General features: G+C 38.5%; 3 protein-coding genes across 4 annotated transcripts; 2 read left to right on the top strand and 1 right to left on the bottom strand.

Annotated features, from left to right (window-relative positions):
* Positions 1–1,262: 1,262 nt before the first annotated feature.
* On the top strand, positions 1,263–3,306 carry LOC146630210 (uncharacterized). The gene is made up of 7 exons (XM_085356554.1): positions 1,263–1,320; positions 1,484–1,570; positions 1,774–2,027; positions 2,193–2,321; positions 2,404–2,544; positions 3,036–3,159; positions 3,245–3,306. The coding sequence occupies exons 2-7, from the start codon at positions 1,528–1,530 to the stop codon at positions 3,304–3,306; spliced, it is 753 nt and encodes a 250-aa protein (XP_085212680.1). The 5' UTR covers positions 1,263–1,320; positions 1,484–1,527.
* A 1,172-nt stretch (positions 3,307–4,478) lies between these two features.
* Positions 4,479–10,405, bottom strand: LOC146630209 (uncharacterized). Its single transcript, XM_085356553.1, has 10 exons — positions 10,373–10,405; positions 8,349–8,423; positions 7,973–8,089; positions 7,355–7,670; positions 6,971–7,169; positions 6,671–6,716; positions 6,504–6,595; positions 5,205–5,315; positions 4,812–5,088; positions 4,479–4,685 (listed from the first exon to the last, which is right to left on the bottom strand). The coding sequence occupies exons 1-10, from the start codon at positions 10,403–10,405 to the stop codon at positions 4,479–4,481; spliced, it is 1,473 nt and encodes a 490-aa protein (XP_085212679.1).
* A 603-nt stretch (positions 10,406–11,008) lies between these two features.
* LOC146630208 (uncharacterized) lies at positions 11,009–16,409 on the top strand. 2 transcript variants are annotated; one of them, XM_085356806.1, is made up of 7 exons: positions 11,009–11,258; positions 12,355–12,486; positions 12,559–12,671; positions 12,794–12,831; positions 12,932–13,148; positions 13,547–13,753; positions 15,758–16,409. In XM_085356806.1, exons 1-7 carry the CDS (start codon positions 11,020–11,022, stop codon positions 16,378–16,380), a joined length of 1,569 nt encoding a protein of 522 aa, XP_085212932.1. In that variant the 5' UTR covers positions 11,009–11,019; the 3' UTR covers positions 16,381–16,409. The 2 variants fall into 2 exon arrangements, with proteins under 2 accessions (XP_085212932.1, XP_085212931.1); XM_085356805.1 differs by having other exon boundaries at positions 13,529–13,753.
* The last annotated feature ends 1,528 nt before the right edge of the window (positions 16,410–17,937 follow it).

Below are 17,937 nucleotides of genomic sequence, written 5' to 3'. Positions count from 1 at the left end.
GAACAAATATATTTCAATAAATATTAATGTTAGCCCGCGACTTTGTTCCAGTTTTGAATTTTGGCCCACTGTGTATTTGAGTTTGACACCCCTGCTTTAGAGCAATTGGTGGAGAGTCCAAAACTTTATGCCCTATTGGAGTGTCCCCATGAGGGGCGTTGATCCCCTAGTTTGCTCTAAATGACAAATCGTGAGCAGCATGTAGCTACCATAAATGTGTAATGTAACATTAGATTCCTTTACCAGGAAGCCGCGTGTGAAAGCATAACTGACCAGGCACATCAGAATGAAGTCCAATTGGAGGTGAGTTCCCAGATATATTTAACATTGTAATATGGACAATACAAAATTCCAAGCAGATCTTTGTTCAACTGTTTCATTATTTGCTAATTACCTGTGGCATTCTGTGCTAGATTTGGACTGTTCATCTTTGCTAGGACTAAAATAAATACACTTTTTAATTGCAATATCCTCTTCAGCCTTCTTGTCCTGTTTGTGGAAATCATTATCCTCCAGATGACTTGGTCTTGCATGCCAGTACATGTGGTGATCGGTAAGTTCATTTTAGTTGGACAACACTAAACAAATGCTATGTGTAGCACATTTATAGTTGCTCTTGCTTCTGTCTTTGCATCATGTCATAGCAGGGGCTCATCCTTATCTAACCTGTTCATCTTCTATGATCATGTTGACCACATGGATGAGCTTTTATCAGTGTTCATCCTGGCATTTTAACAATATACTTTTGCTTCTTTAGAGTGCATTGTTTAGGTGACCTTATCTTTTATTGACAGTATTCCTGCATCCATCTATCGATCGATCGGTTTAAACACTGATGTTTTTTTTTTCTTTTGCAACACTTTGGGTAAAGTGAAGTGGATGACCTGCATCACGCAGCACATGAAGTCAGAGACACACTTCTCAATTTTGCTGCTGAGATGAACACTGACATCCCAGCCAACAATAAGGAAGGTACTTTTCATACCAAATGTCAGAGTATATTTAAAATTCCAAATTGACGTGCTTACCAGAAAGTGTGCTGGGCCTTAATTTTTTGGCTTACTGGGTTTACAGTACAAAATGTTATTTTTGCATACAATGTACTTTATCTTTTAGTAGAACAGTGGAAAAAGGCCAGTGATCCCCAAGATGCTGCAGTTTTGTTTAAGAGGCATCTCTTAAAGGAAAAGGAGGAGAACCCCAAAATCACAGCTATCATTGACATTCGACAAGATCAAACATCCCAGAGCCGAGAGATCATTGCTTTCTACAAAAGACCACAGATTGATTGGGCAGGACCTTTTCGTTGTTCTTTACAAGGTAATGCTTATGGTGAAGCATAGATTCAGTTACTTTCTTTAAAGGCTGTTTAACATTCCAACTTGGTAAATGAGAATTTTCCATTAAAGGGTGCTGTAAAGCAGTTTGTAACTTTACTTGTGTTGTTGTTGTTGTCTTTTTCTTTTTCCCAATTTTAAAATAGGTGACACAGCTGTTGGCACTGGGGTCCAGAGACATTTTTTCAGCATGGCAATGCTAAAGTTGCAACATGGCTTTAACATCCATAGCGGTATGTTTCTATATCCTTTTCTTAATTAATGTGAGATGAGTTTTTAAAATAATCCATCGAGAAATTTACTCCAGAAATTTAAAAAAGAAAAAAGAAAAAAGATTGAAGTATTTGCATCATGTTTGACCACTTCATTAATCAACTACTTACGTCAATAGATAACGCTATACCTTTTTTATTTTTCTTGTACTGTTCTTCTCCAGGTGCAGCCAACATGACCCTTCTCTTTGAGGGACAAGAGAACCATCTAGTGCCTTCTACTTCTCAGATTTTGGCAGACAGTGACTTATTTGTGGTAGCAGGCAGAATGATTGGGCATTCATTTTTGAACGATGGGCCACGATTGCATGGCCTCAGCAAGGCTATTATTCACATGTTGGTCCATGCTGATAGAGACACTGTCACTGTACAGCTCGATGATGTGCCAGACCTAGATATTCGTTCTACAATTTGCATGGTGAATACTAATTTACTTCAAGCCTTTGTGAAATCATAATTTAAATTAACTCATTATTTTTATATACGTGTAAATACCCCCCCCCCCCCCCCCCCCAAGAAAATGCAGATTTTTTATGCAATATATTTGCAACATACTAAAATGGAATTTTTTTTCCTCTATAAGCTTGATGGTAATAAACACCTCACTGAGCAGCAGAAGGATGACATTAACAATTTGGCCATTTCCTGGGACTTGCCACCCGTTAGTGCAGAAAACCGCAGATGGCTGTTCCAACAGCTTCTCCATCATGCAGTAAGATTGCCCTTTAAAAAAATTTTTTAGATTGTCATCACCTAAGCAAATGTCATGTGGTTATTTTTAATTATTGTTTTAGGTGATAGGCCGAACTAAAAGGCAGACAAAACACATCAGAAAAGGTCTGAAGGACACCGGATTGTTGACTATGCTTCAACAAAGACCTGACACAGCCTCAGTGGTCTTTCCCCAGCATGAAGACAGCATTCTTACTGCACAGGTATTTCAATGCATTTCTAATATGCCGACTACAGTGACAAGGCTAGATGGCATGACAGTTAATGCTGCTTTTAGGGGAGGCTGTAGCTCAGGAGGTAGAGCAGGTCATCTACTGATCAGCAGTTTGACCCTGGCTCCCCGCTCTGTATGAATTTTTGGTAGGAAGTACAGAAAATAACAATGTGATTGTGACAATGATAATTGTTGTAGAAAAAACTTTGAAGGGTCTGGGAGAGTAGAAAATTAAGAATCAGTCCTTTTACCATTATACTTTAAGTGAGACAAAATGATTGATTGATAATACTTTATTCATCATGAGGAAAATTCTTTTAAAGGCTGCCAGATAATCCAGTGCCATCATGAGCACCCCCTAGAATACACCATATATAAATGCCAAGTGTCGGAAAAAAGTCCCTTCGCAAATTTAACATGTAAAAAAACTGTATTTAAGGCAGTTGCATTCTTAAGTGTGTCTCTGAAATCTCATTTTAGGCTGTTCTTAGCCACATTGTTTGGCCAGGAGATGAGGGCGATGATGAAGACGATGATGATCCACCTTACCCACAAAGCATCCAAATGCAAACAGTGGGATTTCTGAAGACCTACATTGAAACAGGCGAGTGTAATTGCATTGTGATTCAAAATTTGAATCTAATTTAATTTCTAATGCATTGATTATTTTTACAGCCACTCCATTCCAGCTCAGCCAGCTGATGAGGTTTTGGGTCGGGTGGGAAATTCCGACTGGTACCATGAAGGTTGAAGTAGTCGAAGCAGACTACCTCATATCCTCTACATGTTTTGGAACGTTGCGTGTGCCTGGGCACTTCCACGAGTACAATGTCTTTTCCAAACATGTTGATGATTGCATTGCAACTTGTGCCACAGGTTTCGGCCTTATTTAAAAGCAATTTGTAGACACTGGATGTCGAATAAACTTGCTAAACCATGCTTGAAAAATGTTTTACATAGCCAAAAGTTTCACTGTTACTTAGGCTTATTGATTTTTTGTGAATATTGTTATGCGAGTTTAAATATAAAAATTAAAGTTACAGTTCCCACCATTAACATTTATATTTGAAGTTAAGGAACTAATGATTGTGTTATTTAGGTTTCAGTCATTGTCATGCATCCGATTTACATCATCTCTTTGTTTGAAGAAGTTTCCTGGATTACACGATTAATACCAAAGCTGTATTAAATGTTACACACAGTCCAATGATGTTGAATATAATGTTAATAAAAATCTGCCACACTGTCAGCTGTGGTCAAGCTATTTAATTACCGCATGCAGGACAGCTAACACACATCAAAACATTACAGTTCTACAGTCATGAGAGTTTTTGTCACTTTCAAGCTGTTACCAATAAAGTCAAGTTTTGGGCTATGAAAATTGGATGATAATTTTCCGGATTATTTTTGAGGTTGTTTGAAATCATTTTGTAAATCAAAGGAAATATGCTTGAACACCCCAAATTGAAATCCAGAAGTTGTTAAGGACATGGATTTGGAGCAGCAGTTATTGGACTTAAATACAAGTTACATTCTAGACTCCATCACAGTTAAGAAAAAGAAATCTTGTCAGACTGTAAATAAAGTATATTAATTGAATCTTGCCTTTAAAATTAAATAAAAATATAAATCAGCAAGAATAGGCATGATGGCACCTAAACAAAATTTTATTGAAGCTATTATTAAACAAAGGACTTACATGAGAACAGAAAGCATTTATCATGTTACCTTTGCATTAACTGACAGATTATCAGGAAAATATGGTTTAGTAAACTCATCAAACACAAAATGCATTAACATTAAAAACTGAAAATAAATATTGATGCAGACTTTTAGTAACTGTCCTCAGATACAAAAACTGATAATTCAACATAATGTAAACATCTGTTAGGGCATATTATTTTCAACTATCACTAGATAAAGCTATAAATCCTGCCTGTTCTCAAGAATGCCTTCCACATACTGGAGAAGGGAACTGTAAATGTCAGCCCCATAGGACATAGAGGGTTCCATGGGATTGAAAAGGTGTCTCACTCTTTCCAAATCCTCACTGTCAAGTGGAGACACAAGTTCTGGAAGGTGAATACCAGTTTGGTCCAAGTCTGCAATGTCCACATCTGGATACTCTGCCTGAAATTAGACGCCATCAATTCAGGAAGTCTTTAAAATACATGCTTTATTAATTTTGTCAATGATATACATATATTTTTTTTTTCAAAAAAGCAATTTGAATAATTTAGAGATGTGTAATCATACCACAATACTTTCAGGAGGATTGACTGGATTCTGAGTCTTTCCAATCTCCCATAGTTGGTTTGGGGTGTAGTTCCGCTCTGTCCTAAGAGAGTGATTGTTCCAGCCTTCAATAAACGTCTCCAAATCTGATTGGATTCGTGGCAAAAACACATACTGTGCACAAAAAAGGTCAGTACAGTTTGTTGGATCCAACAGTCTGTCTTCCTCAAGTCTGTGAAGAAGATCGTAGTAGATGTTGGTGACAACATTCCAAACGTCTCGCCACAGGCGCTCTATCCTTTAAAACAAAACAAAAATTTTAAACGTAATTTTGTTAATAACACATTCAATAATTAACGCCAGAATACTACACCTGGCAATCAAAAATATGTTTTTGTTGTAAATTAGGAATACCTTTGGTTATGCACGCTTTTGCCAGACATAAAGCTTCCTCTACCACAGCCCCGAACTTCAAACATGTATCGAGCAATGTCAACATTCTCAACTCCTTGGTCTCCCCTCACTCTAGAAATATGAAAAACAAAGGACACAGAAATTGCAGAGTATCACAGTTTAGCAATATTTTAAAGTTAATCATTTAAAGAAAAATGTGAATGTTTTACATTCAACTGTATAATATTTTTAGGGCTCTTTGAGCTCTTATGCAGAGCTATATTTGTAAATATTTTCCCCAAAAGTACAATACACAACTAGCAATGTTAACTTGCAAAGTCAGTGAAATGGTTGTTCTATCACAGTCTGGCTGAGCAGCTGACTATGTGAAGTATTAATATTTGACCCAAGTGCAGACAAAAATGGAATGTGGTACAAAACTTGAATGTTAACAGAAAGCAAGCCGTTTCTTAAGGCTGGTAAAAACTATACAAAACAAAAGGCAGAGATGAAGCTAAACTGGGCAGACTAAAGATAAACATAAAAACAAAAACATGAAACTCGCCGTGGATACAAAGATACCTGAAACCTGGAGCGTAGAAGCAGAGACGCATGGAAACATGGCACAAACGACAACAGACAACATGACAAAGAATGAACAGAAACACACAGACTAAATACACACAAGTGTGATTAGAGAAAATGAAAACACATGGGAAACAGCTGACACTGATTTGACATATTCGTCCATATTTATCTGATCTTCTACATTTGTACTACATTGGTACTCGCCCCCTCATACACTTCGCTCTTTTTCAGCTTCCCTTCTGTCTGTTCCACATGCTTGCCTAACTACAATGGGACTCAGAGCCTTTAGTTGTTCTGCCCCAAGACTTTGGATGTACCTCCACCAGATCTCCGGACAACAAACACTTTCACCACTTTTAAGTCACGTCTCAAAACCCATCTATTCAGAATTGCATACACCTGATTCTGTATTAGTCCATTTTAACTTGATTAGCTTTTATACTGTCATGCTTGCTTTTCTCTTCTTTAACTTATGTCTACATTTTATTTGCAATGTTTCAATATATTGTATTGTTGCTATTGTAAGATAACCTTAAGGTGTTATAAAACGTGTTATTATTATTATTATTATTATTGTAGTATTTCTCTGAAAATATAATACAAATGATAGGAAAATTCAATCATTTCCAGACAGCAAGCATGTGTGTCAGGCACGAATGTGTATTCAAAATATAAGTGAGACTGATTTAAGCCTCTATGCTCTAATGTGAACAGCAAGTTTTTGCATTATACCTCAATGGAAATCCATGCTTCTGTACAGCCTCAAGGAAGAACGTCAGTGCTGTAGAAGCCTTGTTGTTGTTAGCTGCTTTCAAGTACAAGATCTGAAAATAAAGAGACATTATGGAAGTACTAGTACTAGCATCACATTTTCTGCTATTTTAGTGAAGAATGCAAACCTTCCTTGAGAAGCCATCAACACCACCAAACATCACAAGTCCATATCTGTAAAGAGACAAAGACACAGCCCCTAAGACTTCAGCCACTGAGTATAATTAATTAATTGCATTTTTCACCAATAATCAAATATGATATATAAACACTAAATATATATATATATATATATATATAAATAAAACTGCTAACTTGGCGGTAAAGTGATGGCGTAATGTAAAATACAGTGTTTGCATATGCATGAATGAGTTAAATAGTAATGGGCCCAAATGTGCCCTATGACTATTGAGTTATGTTAAACTTACCTAATTAACTTATGGTTGGTGTCAATGTGGAGCAGTGACAGAGGACCAGGAACACTGTATGTCCTTCTGACAACACATCCAAGATTTGCCATCCTTTCAAGGATTCCAGCGCTGTCAACACGACGCATGGAATCCCATACTCTGTTCCACTGCACCCTGTGGCCCAGTGCCCTGAGGCATCCTTTAACCATTCTGTAGCCTAAAAAGACATTCCATAGTGAAAGAATCACAACTGCACATTGGAAGGCACTTATAGTACAGTAAATCAAACTACTAACTAATCATGACATTCAGCTAGTGTTATTCATGTAAATATGAACGGTTGCTAGCAAGAAAAATAAAATAGCCTTATTACAAGCATTATTTTTCACATGAATAACTAACCCAGATTTTTTGATTCCTGTTTTATGGCTGCAATTAAGTTGTCAATTTCATCATCTGATAGTGAGCTGTAGGTTGCCGTTATTGAGAGGCCCCACTCTTCCATTCTTCGTCGGACTGTTTTCTGCGATATGCCCAAAAGCTTGGAGATACAAGGAACGGAGAGGTCCATCTTTATTAGATCTTTGAGGTGGTCTTTGGAAACATAGAGCTTTGGCCTCCCCCGTTCACCAGCTGAGCTGTCAACAACAATGGCAGACCTTCTTGTATCCATATCGGAATGGATGAGGCAGATGAGGTGGTGAAGAGCTTCAACCACCTAAAAAATGGTTGCATTAAAATATTTAGTTGGATGAAATCCTGGAATTCAGTTTTACCATCTTACTATCATTATTCTTATACCCAATCTTTATATTGAAACACAGAACAAAATTTCATCTTGGATTTAACAAGGCAATGGATGACAGGTGCATTTGTATAGCATAATTACTACACTGTAAAATTAACATTATAAGATACATAAGAATGGCATATATTGAAACGATTTTTAAAGATAACCAAAACTAAATCAAATAAACCTACCACTGATGGAACATTAATATGAGCAGAAAGAGAACAGACTAGAGTTGATGCGTTCACGCAGAGGAACTCAATATGATCAAGGTCCAAGGGCTGCTGTTGGTAGGACTGCACCAGCCTATTTTGAAGGTTTTGGAAAACATGTCTTCCTAAAGCCACCTGAAAGAAGAAAAAAATTATTCAATTACTAATATCATATGAAGTGCATTGAAGGAACAATGAAATGTCAAACTGCGTAAAACTCAATAAAACCAAATAATATTCTCATGAAATCTTTTTATTTTGATTAACTTTGTAATACAGTAAAGAAACTGAATTGCATTAAAAATTATTTTTAAATATGTTTTATCCTGTGCCACCTTGCTGTATTCAAAAAATTCAAACAACTTTACTTTAATAATGAAAAAAATGAACCCACCAAAGAGTCACAGGAACATCCCAGGTTCTCTGTTCTGGAGGGAGATCGACCAAGGTCCACTTGATTTACAGTCACCTGTTAAGTAAAACAATCAGGCAATTTTCAAAGATTTACACGTTTCTCTATGGATGTATCATACACTCTACTATTTCTCTCTCTGAAGTACCCTGTGGATGTTCCCATGATGACACAGATGACCCACAAATTTAGTATAGCACACTTCAAAACACATAACCCGATGCAGAAAGACTTTAAAAGTCCCTAAACACATGTGACATCTGTTAGGGTTGAAAATTTACTTTACAAAATTATTAAGTAAGGCTGTTTCATTTTTTTTTTAAAGATGTACACAACGCAAATGTGCTCATAAGCATGTTGGCACTCCATGTTTGAAGGTTGAGAATGTCATTCAGCGCTGTATTCGAAATATTGCAGGTACACATAGAGTGCAGAGGGGTTTTTTGCAGTATGCTTACAAACACACGATAATGGTTAGATTAGTCTCTGGATTAGGGAGGCTGAACAAGATGCCGTGAACTGGGCCTTAGAATCAGCATATGTTTTTATTGTCACAGTATATAAGCTGTAAAGCCCGTTTCAGCATTATCCTTTTTGGGAAGCTGGTTCACACAAAAGGCTGGCACTATAAACTTGTAATTTCAACTGCTGAAGCAAATCCAATCTTTTTAAATCATTTTCTCCTGAATTCCTTCTTAAATTTTTGAACAGGACACATCCAGCAAAGCAAATATCAACAGACATTAGCTTACTGACACCAGACAGACACTGCACTACAGTTAACTACAGAAGCATTCTTGGTCAATCTGGTACTGTATAACAGAGTACTTCTCAATGTCACTGCCTATAAGCTGTCATAAATCCCAAAACGCTCACTCAGGAAGCTTGTTAAGCCATAATTACAGTAGTAGAAGAAAACTGAAATCAGATACTTTATACACACACATATATTTGTGCTGTCAGCAGTAATCTCCTTAAAATGACATTAACCGATTTTCCGTTAGCGCAGCATAACACGTTAGCGCAGTTTGCTCGTTAATGCGTTAGCAGCTACTGAAAGTTAAGCTAGGTCCCCTAACTTTCAGTAGCTGCTGAAAGTTGTTGTATACTGTAATTACTGTAGTATTACTCTAACACAAACTCGGGGGTGACCTGGGACCAGTGCTAAGGTCAAGTCAGAGCATTTCAGTTCCAATTATTACCAAAACGACATCTCATCGGGATTACACTTAAATCCAAACACATAATTCTCCACGATGCTGATGTTTAAGCAGACAGACCATGCCACACAGGAGACTATTTAAACACATGCAACACTAGGGCTAATGTTGAGAGCCCTTTTTAAGCTATCTTTTGGCACCGTGAAAAATTACAGTGTAGTAAACGAACATGATATTCAAAAATATATGTCTGGACAATTAGCTTGTTCCAGTAAACCAGGGGTGCTCACACTTTTTCCGCATGTGAGCTACTTATAAAATGACCAAGTCAAAATGATCTACCCACTACAAAAATCCAAAACATATACTTATTTATAAATATATTGAGGATTCTTTATATCTACAATGTATATACATGCATAACCGCAATATCCAATATTTCACAACACAATTAACTATGTAAATTTTTTGTCATTACCTGAGTTTACTCTGATGACTTGCACTGAATTGAATCAGCCAGGGATGCATAGTCCGGACAGTAGCTGCTGACGGCCAGGTTTAAGAGAAAAAACCGAGAGCTAAAAATTGGAGTTAACTCGCTGACTAGCTTGTCAGTTTTACTACACTTCGCGCCGCTGTTTGCGCATGCGCAGCGACCTAAGCGTCAGAAAAAATCTGCTGTCATCTGACTGGCTTCCCTGTATCAATCAAGTGACGGGATGGATGATAGGCTGGCATCTATTTTTTTAATGCCATGCGATCTACCAATACTACCTTTGCGATCGACTGGTCGATCGCGATCGACGTATTGAGCACCCCTGCAGTAAACCATAAACTAAAGCTTACCTGCGCCGCAGAAGCGGCACCGCTGTCCTCCATCTTCAATCTGCAACCCTTCCAGGACCTGAAGGTCCGTAAAGCATCCCCCCGACAGCCAAACCCATCTGTTCTCTGATTGGATTGTTTAATTTGTGATTGACATGACATTGACCAATCAGCTTAAAGGAAGAAAAATAGGGTCAAAATTCGTACTTGTAACTTGCAGGGGTTTTTTTTCTAAGTCCACACACAAATCTTTTTCACACACGCACAAATCTTTTTCACACATACAAATCTTTTTTACGCACGCACAAATCTTTTTTACACATACAAATCTTTTTTACGCACGCACAAATCTTTTTTACACATACAAATCTTTTTTACGCACGCACAAATCTTTTTTACACATACAAATCTTTTTTACGCACGCACAAATCTTTTTTACACATACAAATCTTTTTTACGCACGCACAAATTTTTTTTACACATACAAATCTTTTTTACAAGTACAAATCTTTTTTACAAGTACAAAATATTTATGACCACATTTTGAGCCCATAGTTTCTCTGAACACCAGCAGTGCGAGAAGAACGCCGGTTCGTGAACGCGCCGCGCACCGCCTCTACCTTGCGCATGCGCTCTAGCTCCAAATCTTCGGGAAAAGTTTACAAACAATGGCTGAGGAGCAACCTCCAGCATGCGACGAAACGCCCGTCCCCCTTCTCCTAATGCCAGCGAACACAACAGAGCCAGTTAAAGAGAAGGTTCCCGACAACCAGCGAGCTGAAACGAAAGCGTTAGCCCGAGACAAAAACAGACTAAACATTGGAGCTGTTTTTCACAGGTGGAAGCACGTACGGGAACAGAGAGGATTCAAAACAGATGCAGAGTTCGCCACATTTCTGCTGGACAGGTAGTTACCTGTGCTTGAATCGTGTTTAAGGTAGCTAAGATGTCAAATGTAACACGCCGTGCTCTATCACTGTCGTGTTGTAGTCAAGCTAACGTTAGCGTCATCATAAAGCTAAAGTCGCTGAGTAGCATAGGGGTTTGGTTTTGTTTTAACTATGAGTATCTGGTAGTAGTCCAGCTGCAGCCACTGACCGAGTGCTGTGAGATGGGCGTTTCCTGATTAGGCTCAGGGGGTGTGTCCTGCAGGATTTGCGACGCAACAGCTAGACGGTATAGCGAAGAGGGAAGTGATTGGTCCCTGGCTTGCAAAGCACATAGGCACACAAAGGTAGTTTCTGATTTAACAGTTACCGGAAAAGAAAGTAAAACAAATAAAGTACAGCAGTGAGGGTTTTTATTTTTTTTTGTATTGCTTTGTTTTTTTTTTTCTTTAAAACACTGTTGGACTTTTTAATTAAAGCTCCGAATGATGTTTGAAACATTTGTTCAGTTTGTTAGTGTGTCTTTAAGCAGCCTTTCTTTACAAATCAGAAACTGTTTAAACAAATAAACTAGTCCAGATTTGGTCAGTGTAGTAGTTTTTGATCTGGTCTCGCTCTGATGTGGGCTGTGAGAAAAGAACATAATAAATGCCTCCATAACTTAGAGCGATGGTTTCAGCTGTGTTAATAGTTAACCCTCAAATGTATGTTGCACTTCTACAAGATTTACAGTACTATGTAAAAGTATTTGCCGCCTCCCTGATTTCTGAGAATTTTACATATTTGTCAAATGTTGAAGAGTTGCATCATCAATACATTTTAATATTAGACAAAGATAACCTCAGTTAATAAAAACACAGTTTTAAAATGATGATTTAATTTATTGACAGTATTTCTGAATGGAAAGGTTTCAGAAGCTGTGACCACATGGAAATGGCACACAACGTGGCACCTTTAATTTAACTTATGCTGGGTGCAGCTTGTTGAAAAGCAGCGTGTGCAAGCCTGCACTGACATGTGAAACAGGGTATAAAGCAGCGTATATTGTGTTCATCAGTGTTTTATTGGGTCGTAACTGTCTAATAATATATTTTGCATTTTACAAAATATGAACAGGACAGAGGAAATTACTTGTTTTCCATGTGAGTACAAAGGACATGGTTCGACATCAGAAGAGGAAACGGCAAAAGGGGATGGTTGCTATGATGACAGCGATGATCAGGATTACGTTCCCCCTGTACATGTTCGGTAAGCTCTGAACCAGAAGTTTGTATCAATAAAAATGACTTTTTTTTTCATGACCTTTTCTTATTCCTACAGTGCTGGCTGCCTGAGTGCTCCCAAGTCGGTCACCAAACAGGTCCCCGTGCATGATGCTGTAGATGCAGAACAAACAGAACAACCACCAGGAGCAGAAACAATCCACGTTCAGAGTGAGGACGGCAACACTGGTCATACTGGATTCATTATTTAGTCATGATTTTCTGGAAAACGGTCAGGTTTTCTGTGTAACCTTGTTAGTGGTTGTAATATAATAATGGGTTTGTTTATATAGGAAACAAGCCTTACCATCTGCTTGGAAATCAACACAAGGTTTGGAGAAAATGCATCCTGTAGATGTTTAAAATCCCACCATTTCACAGCAAACACTGCTTTCAAGCAAGAGAATTTAAAGCTCTTTGTGTGTTCACAGGATCAGGAGCAAAAACCTGAAAACACCTGTTCAGCAGATCAGTCTTCCCGGACACCAGGGGCTTCCTCCAGACCTCCGTCGTATGAGCTGGAGCTCACTCCATCTGTCTCACATCACAACGTGCCAAAGAAAATAAACCGGAATGAGACGAACACTGATGAAAATCCCAGTGAAGACCACAGACCTGAAACACAGGATCACAGCACGGCACCCACAGGTGATGGAGTGTTATTAAAAAGACTGACAGACAGTACATGTGTTGCATAAGATGAAGCTAAAAATCATGTTCATGTCTTGGGCTTCACCAACATTCATTATGAAAGATGGTCCTTCTTTTTGTGGTACACATATGAATATTATTTTGAGCTTCATTTAATTTGTGGTTTAACTTCTTGCCTTCTGTTAGAAAGATATCAAAAGTAACAGACAGTCGATTTTCTGTCTTCTCCTTTTTTTATGCTTTATATGTCTGAAAACTATTGAAATAAGAAAAAGATCTACACACACTTTAATATCATAATTTGATTATAAATGGAAACCATACACACACAGTGCATGCAGTGCAACAACTTCACACTGATATTTCTGTATTTTGAGGAGAAACTCTCACTCTAGAACCTACCAGTGTACAAAGCTCCCAGGAGCTTTGTAAACCAAAGAAGATGTACTACTGCCCGACCTGCGAAAGAGTGTTCCCCCGGCACAACGCCCTGAAACGACACCTCGTGATTCACTCGGGAAAAAGACCTTTCAAATGCTTCATATGTGGGAGAGGATTCACCCAGGGTGGAAACCTCAAGACACACATGAAAGTTCACAGAGGTGAGAGGAACCTCCCGCTGTGCTCAGGACACTTTAACCTGTTTCAGTTAGATGTTTGTGGCAGTTGAAAATCCTCTTTACTCATCTTTTACCGAGCTGCACAAAGAACAGTTAAAAAATGTATGGACTGCTGAGTAGACTCGACTGGTATCACGGTTTTGTTGAATACCTGGGTGTTTAGGCATTTTGATGTTTTGATGGTTTTCAGTACCTTCAAAAATACAGCTGCTCCTCTTTCAAATACTGATGTTAAGGTGATGCATTTTGCACGGCTTGTGCCAGCAGAGGGCAGTCTCTACTGGTCGAACAAGCATGAGCTGTGTAAAGATTACAGTCAGTTTAATTTTAAAAAAATAGTGTTCACTCATAAATAGAATAACATCTTCCAAAAAATTGATGCACTCTCCTAAACTTAAAAAAATCCATTAAAAATGCATGAGAGCGGACGCCGATTTGTAGATGCCGCCATGTTGCCCCACCAACTTGACTATAGTGGGCGAGATAGACATCGCTGCTCCACCTAATCTCATTGTGGCTGTATGTTGTTAGAGACCAACCACATTTGTATTAGGCCAACAGTCGGGGAGAAAAAAACTCATAGGTGTCCTTTTAATTGGTGTCTGCAACCGTTAGATTCAAGATAAAAAGCATCATAACTTGCCGACGAGAACAACAACAATTTTCCAAGAGATATGATGATGAGAACGAACTGTCTCTCTTGCCCAATCCCTCGAGGCCACCTGCGTAGGCTGCGGACTGTTGATCTTCGCCTAATGGGCGAAAGGACACTTTCTCAGGCTGAACTGGTATGCCAACAGCTGTGCACATTGGCATACCCCCCCATGTTGCTTGTCTTGTGTTTTTATGGTGTTACGATGTGATATTTGTGCTTTTTATGTGCTGGAGTTTTTGTCTTTTCCTCATGCTGACTCCTTTTAAGGATCAGTATGAGCAGAAATTCTTTTTTTTCTCCTGATCTGACCTTTTGTTTTATACATTTCATTGTTTTTCCTTTTGCTACCTAGCCTGACCTGTCTCCCTAGCGTGAAGTTGTGTATTGTAAGTACGGTCGGCAAGGTTTGTTATCTCAGTTGCAGGCAACTGCAACTGAGAAACAAATGCATTATCCAATCCAATCCAATAACTGTGTTTTATCATCTGAGAAAGGGTGCCAAAGAAACAAAAACATAAAGGAAAGAGAAAACATGATCAGCATCTGGACAAAATGTCATCTTCTTCCTCCTCAACTCTGACCTCTAAGCCGTCAGCAGAAGTCAGGCCTTTTAACACATGAAAATATCCGTGAACATGCTTATTTATTCTCAATATTGTCACAATTAATTATTGTCAGCAGATTAAATATGTGATCCTCCCGTCTCCAGACAGTGAACAACACTGATAAACAGTTTGATCACAATCACTGAGCATCAGAGTCCAACAAAGTCAAAGAAAGTTTCACTAATCCTGGCTAACAGCAGCTAACAGAGGATAACAGCCGCTAACAACAGCAGCAGCTTACCAACAGAAAAGTTCAGGATATCCAACAACTCGCCTAAGTATTGCTATCATCGTATAGAGGTGAGTTTCAATGAGTCATTGACTCATATCGGACTACTTTTAAAAAGTATTTTTTAATTCAGTTGACTGCAGTCAGCAATCTACTAGTGAGATTTTACACACTGTACCCTTACTTTATTCAACTGGGAAAAAAACAAAAAAAATCATCCAATTAAAAACAATTACATCATCTTCGTTCAGCCAACTGCTGGTTGGTAGTTTCCACATAGCAGGATGAGTCATCAGTTTCTTCAGCAAATGTAATGAGAACTTAGTGTGAACTCAACAAAACAATCAATGCCTCGACCCAAGTTTTTCAAGCAGAGGCTCTCACTGTGTAACATCATGAGCAATTTTATTCAGTTCACCTGGCTGTGAACTTGAGGTTTTGTTTTTTTTGTTTGTTTACTTTATTTTTAATTGTGTACATGCTTGTATTTTTCACAGGAGAGTTACCAAAGTGGACATTAATTGAAGAGAAGAGCGAGCCTAAAGCATCTCCTGCTACAGTTCACATGTGTGGGGAGTGTGGAATGGACTTCCCTGAGAAACATAAGCTAGAGGAACACCGCGAGATTCACTGGAAGCCTTTTGCATGTCCTGACTGTGGGAAGAGATTCAAACATAATAAGAGTGTTAAAATGCATATGCGCCTCCACTCAGGAGATTTAACTTATCTCTGTTCAGAGTGTGGGAAGACTTGTGTCACGATGGAAATGCTTAAAAAACACAAGTTAACTCATACCGGCGAAAAGAACTACCACTGTGATCAGTGTGGGAGGGCATTTTTGCAATCTTACAACCTCAATTTGCACCTGAAGACTCACACCGGAGAGCGATCTTTTCTGTGCTCGATCTGTGGGAAACGTTACTCCAGAGCAGATACCCTAAAAGTTCACCTGAGAGTTCACACCGGAGAGAACCCGTATGCGTGTAAGATATGTGGGAAGTGTTTCTATTACAATCAGGGCTATCAAGCGCATGTGAAGATTCATGACAAGAAGCCAAAAACATCCATGAGAACTTTGGGGAGACCGAAACAGCAGCTGATAGTGGTAAACAAACAGTAATGTGATCAAGAACATTTACAGCAGTCTGAGAAGCCTTTGATTATTAAACCTAAACAAAGACATATACTCCTTTCTGTTAATCTGACTTCTGAGCTTCAAGAGATATATGCATACTTATGAATGTGGCACAATGGCATTAATCTGATGTTTAATAATTACCCTAAAATGGAGACAGGATTGGTCAAGATTGTCTGATCCATTGATTAAAGTCCCGTAATCGCACATACAGTGTGGCCTCTGTTTTAAAGAGCTGATGACAAGCCTCTAACCTCGTGCATTATGTATGCCAATTGATTTATCTTTATATCTCGCAAGTAGTATGCAATACTGTGCAAGTACAGTGTCTTGTCCCATCAGTGTTGTAATGAACGTAGCAGTCTGTTGTCACTTTAACAGATTCATCAAGCCAGCAATGTTACATATCCAGTGTCTGAAAAGAGTTAATTTGAAATAAAATCTCTCGGATGACTCAAGTAGAAAAAGTATTCCTGTAGTATATTTTGTATGGTCACTTCCATTGTCCGTAGTTTGGTCAATGGTTCTTAAAAAAAAAACAAGTTCTTTGTATTTTTGGTTCATCCAAACTTGATCGTTGGATTAGAGTTAATGAAACATGACAATGAGCACATTTGAAATGTGGTGGATTGGGAGAGTTGCATCACGGATGTGCAGCCAACATATCTGCAGCAACTGTGTGATGCTATCATGTCAACATGGACCAAAATCTCTGAGGAATGTTACAAACACCTTGTTGACCTTCCTAATGTTGTAAATCTGCTCAACATTTGGCAATAAAAACCCTTTCTGATTCTGATTCTTGAATCTGTGCCACAAAGAATGAAGGCAGTTCTGAAGGTAAAAAGGCCGTCCAACGTGGTACTGAAAAGGTGTGTTTGGCTTCCAGAAAGATTTTAGGTTATCTTATGCATAGACTTTCTAACCCAGGTACATTAATGTTATTAAAGCGATAGGCATGGTCATAGTGCATAGGTAGGCTTTGAACAATGCTCAGTTGGTACGGAGAGACCTGAAGTGTGCCAAAAATATATTCCCATGTCATTACATCATGCCAGGATGGATGCTTTCATGCGGTTTACAACAAGTTCTGACACTACTGTCCAAATGAAGACTTGTCAGATCAGGCAACATTTCTTCAATCTTCTAATATCTAATTTTGGTGAGCCTTGATGTCAGGAGTGACACCTGGTGTGTTCTTGAAAGCTGTAACACAACCGCTTCAAAATGATAAGTGTGCATTCAGAGATGCTCTTCTGCATACCTTGGTTGTAATGAGTGGCTGAGTTACTATTGCCTTTCTAGCAGTTTGCAGCAGCCTGGTTATTCTCTTCTGACATCAACAAAGCATTTTCACCCAGAGAACTGCCGCTCACAGGATATTTTCTCTTTTTTCTAACAGTGTCCAATTCAAAAACACTTAAATTGGCTTTCTTCCTCATTGAGTTTGAAGTGATTTGATGCTCTTCTTCAACATGTCTACATGCCTGAATGCACTGAGTTGTTTCCATGCGACTGGGTGAATTTATATTTATAAGTTGT

This window comes from Diplotaxodon limnothrissa, linkage group LG6, assembly GCF_057381915.1.
Source record: "Diplotaxodon limnothrissa isolate DT_005_m linkage group LG6, D_limnothrissa_male_GT1.1, whole genome shotgun sequence".
NCBI classification, from domain to species: domain Eukaryota; kingdom Metazoa; phylum Chordata; class Actinopteri; order Cichliformes; family Cichlidae; genus Diplotaxodon; species Diplotaxodon limnothrissa.
Note: the sequence above shows the minus strand (reverse complement) of the source record. Positions and strands in the feature narration are given on the sequence as shown.

Coding starts and splice junctions, on each gene's coding strand:
- LOC146630210 (XM_085356554.1), top strand. CDS start 1,528: ATGGCAATGCTAAAGTTGCAACATGGCTTTAACATCCATAGCG. Junction 1,571..1,773: donor TGGCTTTAACATCCATAGCG/GTATGTTTCTAT, acceptor GTTCTTCTCCAG/GTGCAGCCAACATGACCCTT. Junction 2,322..2,403: donor AACAGCTTCTCCATCATGCA/GTAAGATTGCCC, acceptor TTATTGTTTTAG/GTGATAGGCCGAACTAAAAG.
- LOC146630209 (XM_085356553.1), bottom strand. CDS start 10,405: ATGGAGGACAGCGGTGCCGCTTCTGCGGCGCAG. Junction 6,717..6,970: donor ACCAACCATAAGTTAATTAG/GTAAGTTTAACA, acceptor GTCTCTTTACAG/ATATGGACTTGTGATGTTTG. Junction 5,089..5,204: donor AAAAGCGTGCATAACCAAAG/GTATTCCTAATT, acceptor TTTGTTTTAAAG/GATAGAGCGCCTGTGGCGAG.
- LOC146630208 (XM_085356805.1), top strand. CDS start 11,020: ATGGCTGAGGAGCAACCTCCAGCATGCGACGAAACGCCCGTCCCCCTT. Junction 13,149..13,528: donor TCACAGCACGGCACCCACAG/GTGATGGAGTGT, acceptor CTGTATTTTGAG/GAGAAACTCTCACTCTAGAA. Junction 13,754..15,757: donor ACACATGAAAGTTCACAGAG/GTGAGAGGAACC, acceptor TATTTTTCACAG/GAGAGTTACCAAAGTGGACA.